This window comes from Myotis lucifugus, unplaced genomic scaffold, assembly GCF_000147115.1.
Source record: "Myotis lucifugus unplaced genomic scaffold, Myoluc2.0 scaffold_352, whole genome shotgun sequence".
Lineage (NCBI taxonomy): Eukaryota > Metazoa > Chordata > Mammalia > Chiroptera > Vespertilionidae > Myotis > Myotis lucifugus.
Window position 1 is genome coordinate 196,351 of NW_005871400.1, and position 16,994 is coordinate 213,344.

At 40.7% G+C, this 16,994-nt stretch overlaps 1 protein-coding gene across 1 annotated transcript in view; it reads left to right on the forward strand.

Annotated features, from left to right (window-relative positions):
- LOC102423522 (ATP-binding cassette sub-family A member 3-like) overlaps window positions 1-16,994 on the forward strand; it is a 254,535-nt gene that overhangs the window by 47,206 nt on the left and 190,335 nt on the right. Inside the window, exon 7 of the mRNA XM_023764831.1 lies at window positions 11,535-11,794. Within this exon, the coding sequence (XP_023620599.1) occupies window positions 11,535-11,794 (260 nt within the window). The remainder of the gene's footprint in view (window positions 1-11,534; window positions 11,795-16,994) is intronic.

Consider the following 16,994-nt stretch of genomic DNA (forward strand, 5'->3'; position numbering starts at 1 on the left):
GCCTGTCTGCCCCATGCAGCCTGCTGTTCAGTTGTTTGGTCGTCTTTCACTAACCCCCCTGCCAGCCTGGTTGCCCCACGCAGCCTACTGTTCAGTCATTACTGTTACTGTGATGGCATCCTGGACAATTTGCATATTCCTCTATTATTAGTATCCTATCTAATAATAGACAAACATGGTAATTAACCATACCTCCGACACACTTTCCATTGGCTAATCAGGGCGATATGCAAATTAACTGCCAACCAAGATGGTGGTTAACCGCCAACAAAGATGGCGGCTAATTTGCATACTGCAGGCAGGGCGGGACAGCGCCATCCCGCCTGCCTCGCTGCCATCCGGGCCTGCTATTTGCAACCCGGGCAGCAGGCGGCCCGTATGGGAACAGACCCAGGGCCGGCGGCGGGACCGCAGCAATCTGCCACCGGCCACGCCCACAAACAGCCCTCCTGACGGGATCCCCGGCACTGATCTGCCACTGGCCACCCCACAAACAGCCCTCCTGGGGGGATCCCCGGCTGACAGGTGCTCATGCACTGATCTGCCAGTGGCCACGCCCACAAACAGCCATCCCGGGGGCATCCCTGGCTGACAGGTGCTAATGCACCAATCTGCCACTGGCCACGCCCACAAACGGCCCTCCCGTGGGGATCGGAGGCTGGCAGGTGCTAATGCACTGATCTGCCAAAATGCACACCTGGGACGCCTTTGCCCTGCATGAACTATGCAGCCAGCAGAGGGGAGTGGGGCCGCTGGAAGCAGGATGGGAACTTCTTGGGGTTTGCGTCAGGCAGCCCAGAGCAGAGTTTGAACTATCCCCGCTGGTAGCTGCTTGCTCATTCACTTACTTGCTCATTCATTCACTCATTCACTCACTCATTCACTCACTCAGCAAACCCTCTCAGGTCCCTGGCACCAGGCCAGGTACTAAAGTTGAAGCAGGATAAGACAGAGCTATGTCCTCAAGATGTTAGTAATTCAGTAGGGTGAAGCAGGCACATGAACGAGGCAGTTGTATGCACAGATGCAGTGTACTAGGTTCTGTGATGGCTATAACTAACGCCGACTTTGTTCTCTTATTCTTCTTTCTCAGGATTGCTGCAGCTATTCAGGGTCTTTTTTTATTCCAGATCAATTTTTGGAGAGTTCGTTCTAGGTCTGTGAAATATGCCGTTGGTATTTTAATGGGGAGTGCATTGAATTTATAGATTGCTTTGGGTAGTATGGACATTTTTTTAAATATATTTTATTGATTTTTTACAGAGAGGAAGGGAGAGATATAGAGAGTTAGAAACATCGATGAGAGAGAAACATTGATCAGCTGCCTCCTGCACATCTCCTACTGGGGATGTGCCCGCAACCAAGGTACATGTCCTTGACCGGAATCGAACCTGGGACCTTTCAGCCCGCAGGCCAACGCTCTATCCACTGAGCCAAACCGGTTTCGGCAGTATGGACATTTTAATGATGTTGATTCTATGGTATGTTCTTCCATCTGTTTATGACTTTCTCTGTCTCTTTTTTCAACGTCCTGTACTTTTCTGAGTAGAGGTCTTTTACCTCTTTAGTTAAGTTTATTCCTAGGTATCTTAATTTTTTTGGTGCGATGGTAAATGGGACTGCTTTTTTAAACTCTTTCGGTAAGTTCACTATTGGTGTATAGAAATGCCATAGATTTCTTGGCGTTAATTTTGTATCCTGCTACATTGCCGAATTCATTTATTAAGTCTAATAGTTTTTTGATGGAGTCTTTAGGGTTTTCTATGTATAATATCATGTCATCTGTGAATAAGGACAGTTTTACTTCTTCTTTTCCAATGTGGATGCCTTTTATTTCTTCTTCTTGTCTAATTGCAATGGCTAATACTTCCAGTACTATGTCGAATAGGAGTGGTGAGAGTGGGCATCCCTGTCTTGTTCCTGTTCTTAGGGGAAATGGTTTTAGTTTATGTCCATTGAGTATGATGTTGGCTGTGGATTTGTCATATATGGCTTTTATTATGTTGAGGTATGATCCTTCTATTCCCACCTTGCTGAGAGTTTTTATCAAAAATGGGTGTTGGATTTTGTGAAATGCTTTTTCTGCATCAATTGATATGACTATGTGGTTTTTTTCTCTTGATTTGTTTATGTGATGTATCACATTTATTGATTTGCGGATATTGTACCATCGTTGCATCCCTAAGATAAATCCTACTTAGTCATGGTGTATGATCTTTCTGATGTACTGCTGGATCAGATTTGCTAAGATTTTGTTGAGGATTTTGGCATCTATGTTCATGAGGGATATTGGCCTGTAGTTCTCTTTCATTGTGTTGTCTTTATCTGGTTTTGGTATTAGGGTGATGCTGGCTTCATAGAATGAGCTTGAAAGTGTGCCTTCCTCTTGAATTTTTTGTAGTAGTCTAAGGAGGATATGTTTTAGTTCTTCCTTTAATGTTTGGTAAAACTCCCCTGTGAAGCCGTCTGGTCCTGGACTTTTGTTTGCTGGAAGCTTTTTGATGACTGCTTCAATTTCTTCCACAGTTATTGGCCTATTGAGATTTTTAGATTCTTCCTGATTGAGTTTTGGAATCTTGTATTTTTCTAGGAATATGTCCATTACCTCCAGGTTGTCTAGTTTGTTGGAGTAGAGTTGTTCATAGTAATTTTTAACAATCATTTGTATTTCTGTGGGGTCTATTGTTATTTCGCCTCTATCATTTCTGATTTTGTTTATTTGGGTCCTCTCTCTTTGTTTCTTGGTGAGCCTGGCTAGAGGTCCATCCATCTTGTTTATCCTTTCAAAGAACCAGCTCTTGGTTTCATTGATTTTATGTATTGTTTTTTTTGTTTTTGTTTTGGTCTCTATGTCATTTATTTCTGCTCTAATCTTTATTAGCTCACTCTGGGCTTTTGTTGTTGCTCTCTTTCTAATTCTTTGAGATGTAGAGTTAAATGATTTGCTACCATTTTTTCTTTTTTTTTTTTTTTTCGAGGTAGGCCTGTAGAGCTATAAACTTCCCTCTCAGGACTGCTTTCATTGTGTCCCATAGGTTTTGGATTGTTGTGATTTTATTGTCATTAGTTTCCAGGATGTTTTTTTTTTTTTTTATAAATATATTTTATTGATTTTTTACAGAGAGGAAGGGAGAGGGATAGAGAGTTAGAAACATCGATGAGAGAGAAACATCGACCAGCTGCCTCCTGCACACCCCCCACTGGGGGTGTGCCCCGCAACCAACGTACATGCCCTTGACCGGAATCGAACCCGGGACCTTTCAGTCCGCAGGCCGACGGCTCCATCCACTGAGCCAAACCGGTTTTGGCAGTTTCCAGGATGTTTTTAATTTCAACTTTTATCTCATTGGTAACCCAATCAATATTTAATGACATGCTATTCAGCTTCCAAGTGTTTGAGTGTTTTGGGTTGTTTTCTTGTAGTTTATTTCTAACATTATGCCATTGTGTTCTGAGAAGATGCTTGGTATGATTTTAATCTTCTTGAATTTGGGGAGACTTTGCTTGTGACCCAATATGTGGTCTATTTTTGAAAATGTCCCATGTGCACTTGAGAAGAATGTATATTTTGTGGCTTTGGGGTGAAATGTTCTGAAGATGTCAATTAAGTCCATATGATCTAGTGAGTCACTTAGGATTGCTGTTCCTTTGCTGACTTTTTGTCTAGAGGATTTATCCAGTGATGTCAGTGGTGTATTAAAGTCCCCTACTATGATTGTATTGTTGTCGATCTCTCCCTTGATATCTTTCAGGAGTTTTTTTATGTATTTGGGTTTTTTTGCATTGGGTGCATATATGTTTATCAGGGTTATATCCTCTTGTTGTATCGATCCCTTTAGTATTATGAAGTGGCCTTTCTTATCTCTTGTTATGGCCTTCACTTTGAGGTCTATTTTGTCCAATATAAGTATTGCTACCCCAGATTTTTTTTTTCATTTCCATTTGCTGGAAAGATATTTTTCCATCCCTTCACTTTCAGTCTGTGTGAGTCCCTTCTAATGAGGTGGGTCTCTTGTAGAAAGCAAATATATGAGTCATTTTTTTTTTATCCATTCAGCCACTCAGTGTCTTTTGATTGGAGCATTTAGTCCATTTACATTTAAAGTTATTATTGAAAGGCTCTTGTTTGTAGCCATTTCTATTTTTTGTGCCTGTTTTCTTTCTTAGCTGTTTATTTCTTCCTTTTACACCAGTCCCTTTAGCATTTCTTGCCTTGTTGGCTTGGTGGTGATAAACTCCCTTAGCCGTTTTTGTCTGTGAAGCTTCTTATTTCCCCTTCAATTTTGAATGATAGCCTTGCTGGATAGAGTATTCTTGGATTCAGTTCCTTGCTTTGCATCACTTTATAAATTTCTGTCTATTCTTTTCTGGCCTGATGTGTTTCTGTTGAGAAATCATTTGATAATCTAATGGGAGATCCCTTGTATGTAACCCTGCATCTCTCTCTTGCAGCCTTTAAGATTCTCTCTTTGTCCTGAACATTTGCCATGGTAATTATGATGTGTCTTGGTGTGGGTCTTTTCAGGTTCATCTTGTTTGGGACTCTCTGTGCTTGTGTGACTTTTTTCTTCCCCACCTCAGGGAAGTTTTCTGACATTATTTCTTCAAATAGGTTTTCTAACCCTTGTTCCTCTTTCTGTTATTCTGGCACCCCTATTATTCATATGTTGCTTCGTTTCATGTTGTCCCATAGCTCCCTTAGGCTCTCCTCCTGTCTTTTAATTTTTTTCTCCATTTGCAGTACAGTTGGGGTGTGTTTTGCTTCCCTGTTTTCTAATTTGCTAATTTGGTCCTCCGCTTCTCCTAGTCTACTGTTGAAACTTTCCATGGTGTTTTTTTATTGCAGCTGCATCACTCTTTATTTCTTCTTGATTCTTACATAAGTTATTGATTTGTTCATCCATTTCTTCTTGATTCTTCCATAAGTTGTTTATTTTTTCATCCACCCGGTTTATGCATTCTAGGATCCTTATTCTGAATTCTTTTTTCTGACATATTGCTCCTCTGTTTCACTTAGCTGCTTTTCTGGCGAATCCTCCTTTTCTTTTCTTTGGGGGTTTCTTTGTCTATCCATTTTTGGTCTTGCCGACTGATGCAGATGTCGTGTCATGCAGGGGCTGCTCCTTGGGTGGCAGTGGTTCCTGGGGCTGCAGTTGCTCCTCAAGTGGTCACGGTAGTGGCTGCTCCTCAGTTGGCAGCGGCTCCTCTGGTTGGTGCTATTCACAGCAGTGGTGTCTCCTCTGGCTGGTCGGTGAGGCTGCTCGCACAGCTGCTGTTCCTTGGACAGGGGTGGGCTGATCACGGGGCTGCTGCTCTTCAGGTGGGGGTGGGGTGAGCGTGGCTGCTGCTCCTTGGACAGGAGCAGGCTGTTCCCGTGGCTTCTGCTCCTTGGATGGGCATGGACTGCTCACATGACTGCTGCTTCTTGGATCTGGGCTGGCTGCACGCTGCTGCTGTTCCTCAGATGGCCAGGTTTCTCGTGAGGCCCCGCTCTTTGGAAATGGGCAAGTTGTTTACAGGGCTACTGCTTCTCGTACGGGTATGGGCTGCTCATGCAGCTGCTGCTCCTCAGATGGGGGACGGGCTGCTTGTGTGGCTGCTGCTCTTTGGGCGGGAGTGAGCTGCACATGCGGCTGCTGTTCCTTAGATGGGGGTGGGATGCTCACCCAGCTGCTGCTTGTCGGACAGGTGCAGACTGTGTGTGGCTGCTGCTCCTTGGACCAGTGTGGGTGGTGCAGGGCTGCTGCTCCTCAGATGGGTCGGTCTGTCTGCTTGTGTGGCTGCTGCTCCTTGGGTAGGGGTGAGCTGCTTGGGCGTCTGCTCCTCCTTGGGCTAGAGTGCAGCTGCTTCTCCTCGTACAGGGGCTGTCTGCTTGTGTGGCTGCTGCTCCTCGGACAGGGGATGGGCTGCTTGCATGGCTGCTTCTGTTCGGGTGGGGGTGAGCTGCACGTATGTCTGCTGCTCCTCGGATGGGGGCAGGCCACTCATCCAGCTGCTGCTCGTCAGGCAGGTGCAGGTGTGTGTGTCTGCTGCTCCTTGGACCAGTGTGGACTGCACAGGGCTGCTGCTGCTCAGACATAGGCGGTCTGCTCGTGTGGCTGCTGCTCCTCGGACTGGGGCAGACTGCTCGGGCGGCTACTGCTCCTTGAATGGGAGCAGGCTGCTCATTGCAATGCTTTTCCTCTTATGGGTATTGGCTGCTCACACCGCTGCTGCTCCTCGTATGGGGGCAGGCTGCTCGTGCAGCTGCTGCTCCTTGGATGGGGGCAGGTTTCTCGCCTACCTACTGCTCCTCAGACAGGAGGAGGATGTGGGCTGCGCAGCTGCTGCTCCTCGGATGGGGGCTGGCTGTGTGGGGCTGCCGCTCCTCAATCGTGGGCAGGCTGCTCATGTGGTTTCTGCTCCTCGGACGAGGGAGAAGGCTGCTCACACAGCTGACAGCTGCTGCTCCTTGGACAGGGGCAGGCCACGTGAGGCTTCTGCTCTTAGGACTGGGGCAGGCTGCTCACGGGGCTGCTGCTTTTTGGACAGGAGTAGGCCACTCACGTGTCTGCTGCTTGTGTGGTTGCAGTTCCCTGGGCTAAGGCGTTGGTCCAGTCAGAGGGGAGCATGCTTCAGAACTCACAGGAGCCTGTGCCCAGGGTGGCTGGAGACTCGTTGACTCTGGGACCACAGCCAAGGTAGCAGGTCCCTGGAGGGGTGTCTGTAGAGTCCCAGGTGACATCTGAGGGCACCCTGGGTTGGGGTAAGGCCTGGCTCCCAGTTACAGCAGCTCTCCCCTAAAAAGGCTAGGCTTCTGAGGAGAAACCAAGATGGCAGCATAGGTAAACACTGGAGTTTGCTGCCTCGAACAACCACTTAAAAAATACAACTAAAAGACGGAACGGACATCATCCAGAAACACAGGAAGGCTGGCTGAGTGGAAATTCTACAACTAGAAGGAAAGAGAAAAGCATACCAAGACTCAGAGGAGGGGCAGTACGGAAGTAAAATACTAAGGTGCGGAGGTGCATGTGGAGCGGGCTGGCGGCTGAGGGCGCGGTTGTCGTTTTCAATCGGGAGGGAGTCTCAGGCTCTGAGCTCCAATTCCGGGTGAGTCTCTAGGGACCCAGACTCATACGGGAGAAGCGTGACTGTCTGGCATCTGTCGGTACTCGAGGGCAGCTTTCTCTCCGAGGGCCTTGCAGCGATTACCAGGACACTAAGAAGCAGAACCTCTGAGGGCAAGACTGAGAGCAGCCATAACTGCTAGCCCCGCCCTGTTGATCCTGTGGGACCCACCCCGCCCAAGCCCTGCAGGGAGGCTTTTGCTGGATAGCCTCAGGCAAAGGCTAGATTAGCACCTCCCTGGAGATCCAGGAGCCAGGAAGCCCAGAGGTCAGAGTGGGACCATCCAGTTTGCAGCTCCCTGGAAACATAAAGGACACACTCAGGGGGCAGACTCAGTGAGCACCAAAGCCCCATTGAAGCAAGTTTTGCCCCAGAGGGGTGTCTCCAGCACAGAAGTTCTCCCACTGCAGACACAGCTGATTCTCACAGCCAATTGGCCTGGAGGTCAATTCCTCCCAGTGATAACTACAACAATCAAGGCTTAACTACAGCAAGACTGTGCACAAAGCCCACAAGGGGGTACACCAAGAGTGTCCTCCTCAGGTAATTGGGGAGGCTGAACCACTGGGCCCTAGAGGACACTCAGCATAGAAAACCACTTTATCAACACAGGGAAGCATAAAAAATGCCGAGACAAAGAAACAGGACACAAACGACAGAAATGTAAGAAAGCAAACTGCTGGATATAGAGTTCAAAACCACACTTTTAAGGTCTTTAAAGAACTGTCTAGAAGCCGCCAATAAATTTAGTAAGACCCTCGAAAAGACTGGTGAGACCGCCGATAAATATAGTGAGATCCTCAAGAAATCTAGTGAGACCCTCGATGTTGTGATAAAGAACCAACTAGAAATTAAGCATACACTGACTGAAATAAAGAATATTATACAGACTCCCAACAGCAGACCAGAGGATCGCAAGAATCAAGTCAAAGATTTGAAATACGAAGAAGCAAAAAACACCCAACCAGAAAAGCAAAATGAAAAAAGAATCCAAAAATACGAAGATAGTGTAAGGAGCCTCTGGGACAGCTTCAAGCGTACCAACATCCGAATTATAGGGGTGCCAGAAGAAGAGAGAGAGCAAGATATTGAAAACCTATTTGAAGAAATAATGACAGAAAACTTCCCCTACCTGGTGAAAGAAATAGACTTCCAAGTCCAGGAAGCGCATAGAACCCCAAACAAAAGGAATCCAAAGAGGACCACACCAAGACACATCATAATTAAAATGCCAAGAGCAAAAGACAAAGAGAGTATCCTAAAAGCAGCAAGAGAAAGAAAGTCAGTTACCTACAAAGGAGTACCCATACGACTGTCAGCTGATTTCTCAACAGAAACTTTGCAGGCCAGAAGGGAGTGGCAAGAAATATTCAAAGTGATGAACAGCAAGAACCTACAACCAAGATTACTTTATCCAGCAAAGCTATCATTCAGAAGTGAAGGTCAGATAAAGAGCTTCACAGATAAGGAAAAGCTAAAGGAGTTCATCACCACCAAACCAGTATTATATGAAATGCTGAAAGGCATCCTTTAAGAAGAGGAGGAAGAAGAAAAAGGTAAAGATACAAATTATGAACAACAAATATACATCTATCAACAAGTGAATCTAAAAATCAAGTGAATAAATAATCTGATGAACAGTATGAACTGGTGATTATAATAGAATCAGGGACATAGAAAGGGAATGGACTGACTATTCTTGGGGGGAAAAGGGGTGTGGGGGATGCGGGAAGAGATTGGACAATAATCGTGCACCTATGGATGAGGACAATGGGTGCGGAGTGAGGGTGGAGGGTGGGGTGGGAACTGGGTGGAGGGGAGTTATGGTGGGAAAAAAGAGGAACCAATGTAATAATCTGAACAATAAAGATTTAATTAACACAAAAAAAGAAAGACCCTTTTAAGCATGACAGAAGGTTAGGGTCTATAAAGAGAAGTATTGGTGAGTTTGCCTGGACATTTCTGTAAGTTGCAAACTTCAAAAGCAAAGCTAAAAGATGAACTGAGAGAAATATTTGTAATTCAAAGAATAATAAAAGGAATAATATTTCTAATACACAAAGCCCTGTTTCAAATCAAGAAGAAAAACAACTTAATACAACACAAAGCAAATAATATGGATAAGCAAAGAAGTACAATGTACAGCCAAGGCATGAATAAAAACACAATAAAATTCTTTCAGAGAATAAATAATATATATATGGGGGAAAACACCACAGAACCAATAGGTAAACAATCAAAACAACAAAAATAATAATAGTAATAATGATAAAAAAATTAAAAAATTAAAAAAATACAAACACCAAACCCCCAGCAAAGAGGGTGGGGGCAGAATCTGTAGATGCTGAGCTGATATATAGAATATAAGGTTAAGAGTTGGATGAATATGGGGAAGATCTCAGTTCAGTATGGAAGAAGTAGAAAGGGGATGGGTGGATAAGAGGAAAGAGAACGCAAAAAAATAATAATAAATTTACAAAAAATTTGATTTCAAAAATGGTATAAAAATAGCAAATACAAATAAAATAAAATAGAGGGATGGAAAAATAATGTGAAAAGAAATAGAAAATAAAGCAACAAACAAAAACAGGAAAAACAAAGAAAAAAAAGAGATAAAGTAATTTAAAAAAATAAAAATGAAAAAGTGAAGTGTTCCTTTGGCTGGCTTAAGATCCCAGTCTTCTGTACTGTAGTGTTTCTCAGGTTCTGATTGCTGGGACTGAGAGTCCCTCTTTAGTCCAGCACCTTTGTGCTCTTAGGGACTATTTAGTTGTTAGTTGTTTTTTCTTTTGTTTTTGTTTTTAATCCTTTTACCATTCAAGATGGAATCTGGGTGTGGTTGTATTAGTTGCCTGGGTACTGGAGGGAGGGGCTATCTCTTCAGGGCAAAATGGCTACCCAGATCCCAGGCTCAGGCATGACTCAGCACCAAACTCGCTGCCACTTCTCCTGGATCCCCCTCTCTCCCCAGATTCCACAATTCTGAACCTTCTCCCTCACTCCAGCCACAGGTAAGTGTCTGTATCCGAAAGTCCTATGAACTAGGCCAGTGATGGCGAACCTATGACACGCGTGTCAGAGGTGACATGCGAACTCATTTTTTTGGTTGATTTTCTTTGTTAAATGGCATTTACATATATAAAGTAAATATCAAAAATATAAGTCTTTGTTTTACTATGGTTGCAAATATCAAAAAATTTCTATATGTGATATGGCACCAGAGTTAAGTTAGGATTTTTCAAAATGCTGACACACTGAGCTCAAAAGGTTCGCCATCACTGAACTAAGCTTCTCTGCGCTCTTCTCCTGCCGGCACTCCTTAGCCTTTCCTGATTGTGGACCCAGATCTAGAATTCCCAGCCAACCAGCAGTTCTGCGTACCTTCTTTCCACTGCACCCGTCCCATGGGATGTGGCCCAAGCCAGTGCTGTGTGGGTTCCCTCTGATCCTCAGGGCTCAGAGTTCTGGCCAATTATCCTTCCCAGAGCCTTGACTTTAACTTTCGCCAGGAGTCCTCTCCCCCCACCCGTTCTTGAATTCATGCGCTGGGCCTCTAGTTTACTATAAAAGAAAAAATGATAAATTGAACTTCATTAAAATTAAGTACTTATGATCATTTAAAAGACTATTAAAAATTAAAAGGCCTCATTCACAGGGGAGAAAATATGATACACGATTTATATTTAAAGCCTACAAAGGACTTACATAGATTAATAGAAAGACCAGTTTTTAGATGTCATGGAAATGCCAAATTTCTATAAAAGTTTTTATGTGTTTGCTCTTAATTTCTATAGTAAATTCGTCTACTGGTAAGAGAGTATTTGCATACTGTGACAGATCTAAGGCTCACTGAGTAGCATTGCCTTAGTGGACATCAGTTCATATAACTCACTCAGCTTGACTTTCATTCAAATGTCAAGGTACAGAATCAAAGTCTTTCCCTATCAAGTAATTTATCCAGTGCTCATTCAGTTGATTGAAATTGAAGAAAACAGTACTATAATTACTCGCAATATTTTGCTTATGGGAAGCTGGGAATTAGGATCTTTTAAAAAAAAAGTATTATGTATCTGTATGGGGGCACCATGATAGCTGTGTGTAAATTTTTTTAAAACTCTTTTTTATTGTGGTAAAGTATACATAATAAAATTTAAACCACCTTTAAGTATACAGATCTGTGGCATTAAGTACATTGACATTATTGTGCAACCATCACCTCCATACATCTCCAGAACTTTTTTCATTTTTCCAAAGTGAAATTTAGTGCCTACTAAACAGGGCTTTGTAAAATTTAGACTGGCAAAGACCTCATCACAGCATTAACTTTGTTGTTTATCTTTGACATAGTTTTATTGCCTTTTTCTTTGTTCAGCTTAGCTATTTATTGTTGTGTTGTACTTAGTAACCCTTGTTTTCTTATTTAGGGTACATCTCTGAAGGGTTCCTGCTTATGCAGCATGCCTTGGATAAGGCCATCATGAAATATCATAACCACAAGACCGCACAACAGTTGTTCACAAATGTTCATGTATTTGTTCAGAGATTTCCATACCCAAGATATGATAATGATTTCTTCTATATCCTATTTAGTGATTTCGCCCCTTTAGTAATCTTATTTGTCTTCATTGTGAATTATCTTACCATCATTCAGTCTGTTGTGTGGGAAAAGGAAAACCGATTGAAGGTAACTCCACTTTCTTGTGACATAGAGCTTTGTGGAAAATGTGGGGTCTTTCAGGCAAATGGTTAAAATTTTTTTATTGAATTTATTGGGGTGACATTGGTTAATAAAATTATATAGGTTTGGGGTGTACAGTTCTATAATACATCATCTCTATGTTGTACTGTGTGTTTATCACCCCAAGTCAAGTCTCCTCCCATCATCATTTATCCCCTCATTTTCCTCTTCTACCTCCTTTCCCTTTGATAATCACCATACTGTTGTCTGTGTCTATGAGGTATTTTTTTTCTTAATCCCTTCACCTTTTTTGCCTAGTACCCCTCCCCCCCAACAGCTGTCAGTCTGTTCTCTGTATCTGAGTCAGTTTCTATTTTGTTTGTTATGCTAAGTGAAATAAACCAGTCAGAGAAAGACAAGTACTATATGTGGAATCTAATGAAGAAAATAAACTTTTGGGAAAACTTTTGTGGAAGGTTGGATCATTTCTACTCACTTAGTATTGGTGGGTGGTTATGATTCAGTAACAGACAAAAAGTGAGCACTTATATCTCCAGGCAATTTCTTAAAACTTTGTATTTATTGGAGTTCTTGGTTTGGTGTTTAGTTTTCTTTCTAGAAGACAACTTCACAAGAATATTGCAGATAGAATTTAAATGCCAAATGCTCTAAAATATACCTGGAATAAGGTGAAATACAAATAAATAACTAATTTGGTTTGTGAAATTGTGTCTAGGTGAATTTAGATAAAAGTTTACCAATTTCTGATTTATGAGTTTTTTGATAAATCTTTGTAATTATCAATGATAAATTAACACTTTTTCCTTTGGGTCCTCAGAACATGATACACAGACATCAACCATGTGGCTTAAAATACTGATTCTTTTTTATTTTAAAATTTCTCATTGAAGTATAACATGCATACACCCAGAAAGAGTGTCTAAACTACATGTACATGTCAATCTATTCAGGCTGATGTAACAAAAATACCACAAACTAGGTAGCTTATTAATAACAGAAATTTATTTCTTATAGTTCTGGAGGCTAAAAAAATCTAAGATCAAGGCGCCAACATATTGATGTCTGGTGAGAACCTACTTCATGTTTCATAATTAGCACCTTCTCATTGTGTAGCCACAAAGTGGAAGAAGCAAGAACAACTCCCAGGCCTCCGTTGTAAAAGCAGTATCACCTCATTACCTCTCAGAGGCCCCATTAAAGTGCCATCACATTGGAGATTTGATTTTCAACATAGGATGTTGAGGGAACGCAAACATTCAAGCTATAGTAGAATAGTTGAATGGATTTATCATAAAGAAACCATGACCACTTTATCACGACCCTGCTAAGAAATAAAACACTGCCAACAATAGAAGTCTGCTTGTGTACCCTCAAAACATTTATTATTGGTTAATTTGATCTGTTTTTGAACTTGATATAAATGTAATCGTGTACTATTTTGTGTCTCTGTGATTCATTTTGCTACACATGTAGCTGTAGTTCATTTATATTTGTTGAATTCTATGAGTTTTAACATTCCATAGTATGACTATCACTATTTTCCTTTAATGTTTGGAGTTTGGGTATTATTAGTAATGCATCTATGAACATTTTATTTATATAGTTCTTTTTTTCCTGAATGTTAGGTTATGCATATTTAGCTTTAGTAAATAACATCAAAGTTTACCAATAAAGCTCTACCAATTTGTACTTCCATTAGCAATATTTGAAAGTTTAGATTTTTCTGTATCTTTACCAACATTTGGCATTGTCAGTGTTTTCTAATTTTCAAAGGTTTGCTGAATGTGTTGGCCTGCAAAGTTGACCAATTTTTTTTTTTTTTTTTAATATATTTTATTGATTTTTTACAGAGAGGAAGGGAGAGAGATAGAGAGTTAGAAACATCGATGAGAGAGAAACATCGATCAGCTGCCTCCTGCACACCTCCCACTGGGGATGTGCCCGCAACCCAGGTACATGCCCTTGACCGGAATCGAACCTGGGACCTTTCAGTCCGCAGGCCGATGCTCTATCCACTGAGCCAAACCGGTTTCGGCAAGTTGACCAATTTTTTACTTTTTATTTGTACAAGTGTTTCATCTCACTGGTTAATTTCTAAGTATTTTATTATTTTGTATGCTATTGTAGATGAAATTGTTTCCCTAATTTCCATTTCAGATTGCTCACTGATACTGTACAGTGTTCATCTGATTTTTGCTTGTTGACTTTTTATCCTTTTACTTTGATGAATCATTTATTAATTCTGACTTTTTTGTATGTGGAATCTTTATGGTTTGCTCCATACAAGATCATACCATCTACCAATATTTTTACTAATTCTTTCACAATTTGGATACCTTTTCTTTCCTAATTGCTCTGACTACAACTTTAAAAACTAGGTTGAATAGAAGCATTGGAAGCTGGCATCCTTGCCTTTTTCCTGATCGTAGGTGAAAGAGAATGTTAGCTATCGTTTTTTATGTTGAGGAGGATTCCATCTATTCCCAGTTTCTTGAGTGTTTTATCAGTTTTTTTCAATTTCTGCATCAATTGAGATGATAATGTGTTTTTCCCTAATTTTCTGAATGTGGTGCATTATGTTAATTAATTTTGTATGTTGAAACCTCTTACATTCCATGAATAAATTCTACTTGATCATGCTGCACAATCCTTTTACTATGCGGCCAAATTCGGTTTGCTATTATTTTGTTGAGGGAATTTGCATCAATATTCATAAGACATATTGTTCTGTAGTTTCTTTGCCTGTGTATCTGTCTGACTTTGGTATCACAGTAATACTGGTCTCATGGAATGAATTAGGATGTGTTCTCTCTTCCTCAGATTTTTGGAAGAGTTTGAGAAGAACTGTTGTTTATTATTCTTGAAATATTGGGTAGCATTCACCAGGTAAGCCTTCTGGTCCAGGGATGTTCTTGGTTGGAAGGTTTTGATTAGTGATTTGATCTCCTTACTAATTATTAATCTGTTCAGATTTTCTGTTTCTTCATAATTCAGTCTGGCAGGTTGTGTGTCTCTGGGAATTTATCCATTTCATCTAAATTACCCAATTACTTGGCATACAGCCATTCATAGTGTGCTCTAAGATCCTTTTTATTTTTGCAACATTAGAAGTAACATCCCCAATTTCATTTTTTATTTTAATAATTTGAGGGTGTTTTTGTCATTTTAGTTATTTGGCTAAAATTTTGTCAATTCTGGTATTTGTATTTATTGATTTTCTCTATTGTTTATTATCTATTTTATTTATCTACTTTGAGCTTTATTACTTTCTTCCTTCTTCTAGCTTTGGCTTTAGTTTTCTTTTTCAGTTCTCTAAGGTGTGAACTGAGGTTCCTGATTTGAGACCTTCCTTCTTTGTTAGTGTAAGCATTTATGTCTGTAAATTTCCCTCTGAGCCCTACTTTCACTGCCTCCTGTAAGTTTGTTGTGTTGTGTTTTTGTTTTCATTTGTTTCAAGGTATTTTCTACTTTCCATTCTGATTTTTTGACTCATTGGTTATTTAAGATTGTGTTGCTACCAAATATTTGAATTTTTGTTTTCCTTTTGTTATTGGTTTCTAGTTTTAATATATTGTCTTTAGAAAAGATACTGTTTATGATTTGTCTTCTTAAATGTAGTAAAACTTATTTTGTGGCCTAACATATTGTCTATCCTGGGGGCATGTGGGAAATATTCTGTGCACACTTAAAAAAAATCTGTAGTCTGCTGTTATTGGGTAATGTGTTCAGTATATGTCAGTAGGTTCAATTGATTTATTGTTCAAGTCCTATATTTTAAAAAATATACATTTTTATTGATTTTAGAGAGAAAGGAAGTGATAGAAACATCAATGATGAGAGAGAATCCTTGATTGGCTGCCTCTTGCATGCCCCCCACTGAAGATTAAGCCCTCAACCTGGGCATGTGCCCTGACCAGGAATTGAACCGGGACCTCCTGATTCATAGATTGACGCTCAACCACTGAACCATGCCAGCCGGGCGAAGTCCTCTATTTTTAAATTAATCTTCTGTCCAGTTGTTCTATCCATTATTGAAAGTGGTGTAGTGAAGTGTCCAGCTATTATTGTAGAACTATTTCTCCCTTAATTCTGTAATTTAAAAAAAAATAAGTTTTATTGATATTAGAAAGAGGGGAAGCGAGAGGGATAGAGTGACAGAAACATTGATGAGAGAAACTGCATGCCCCCTATTGGGGATTGAGCCTGCAACCCAGGCATATACCCTGACCAGGAATAGAACCACTTGGTTCATTGATCAACATTCAACCACTGAGCAGCACTGGCCAGGCTAATCCTGTAATTTTTAATTCTTGTATTTTGGAGCTGTGATGTTGATGCACTCATGTTATAATTATTATACCTTCATGATAAATTGACCCTCTTTTCAACATATAATACCATTCTTTATCTCCTGTAACAGTTTTGATTTAAGTATATTTTATCTGTTATTAGTATAGCTACCCTAGCTCTCTTGGTTACCACTTGCATGGAATATCTTTTTCCATCTTTTCACTTTAACCCATTTGTGTTTTTGGATCTAAAATGAGACTCAACAGCACTCTCAACCACCTTAACCTAAGTAATGTTTATAAAACACTATACCTGATAATGGCACAATACACATTGTTTTCAAGTGCACTGATTGACTAGATACTTAAAGTTACAGAGAGTAGTCTCTTATCAAAGTGGAATTGAATTATAGATTCAGTAAATGCAGTACATCTAGGAAAAAGCAAATATTTGGAAGTAGACCATATGTTGTCAAAAAACAAGTCTCAAACTTAAAAGCAATGAAATAGTACAAGTAAATTTTTAAAATAATAGTAGATGGAAAATTAAGACTCAGTAACAATATGTTATCTAGCAAAACTCCAGTATTTGCGTAATTAAACAACAAACTTATAATTAATCAATAGCTCAAAGACTATATTACAAAGGAATTAGAAAATATTTCAAACTGAATAATAGTGAAAAACAACTTAAAAATTGCTGATATACAGCTAAATCTGAGCTGTAAGGGAAATTTATAGCTTTCAATGACTATTATTAAAAATGAAGATAGGTAATCAGTGATCTAAGCATCTTGTTTAAGAACCTATAGAAAGCGCTGGAAAGGAAAGGAGAGGAAAGGAGAGGAGAGGAGAGGGGAGGGGAGGGTAGCGAAGGGCAGGGAGGGAGGGGAGGG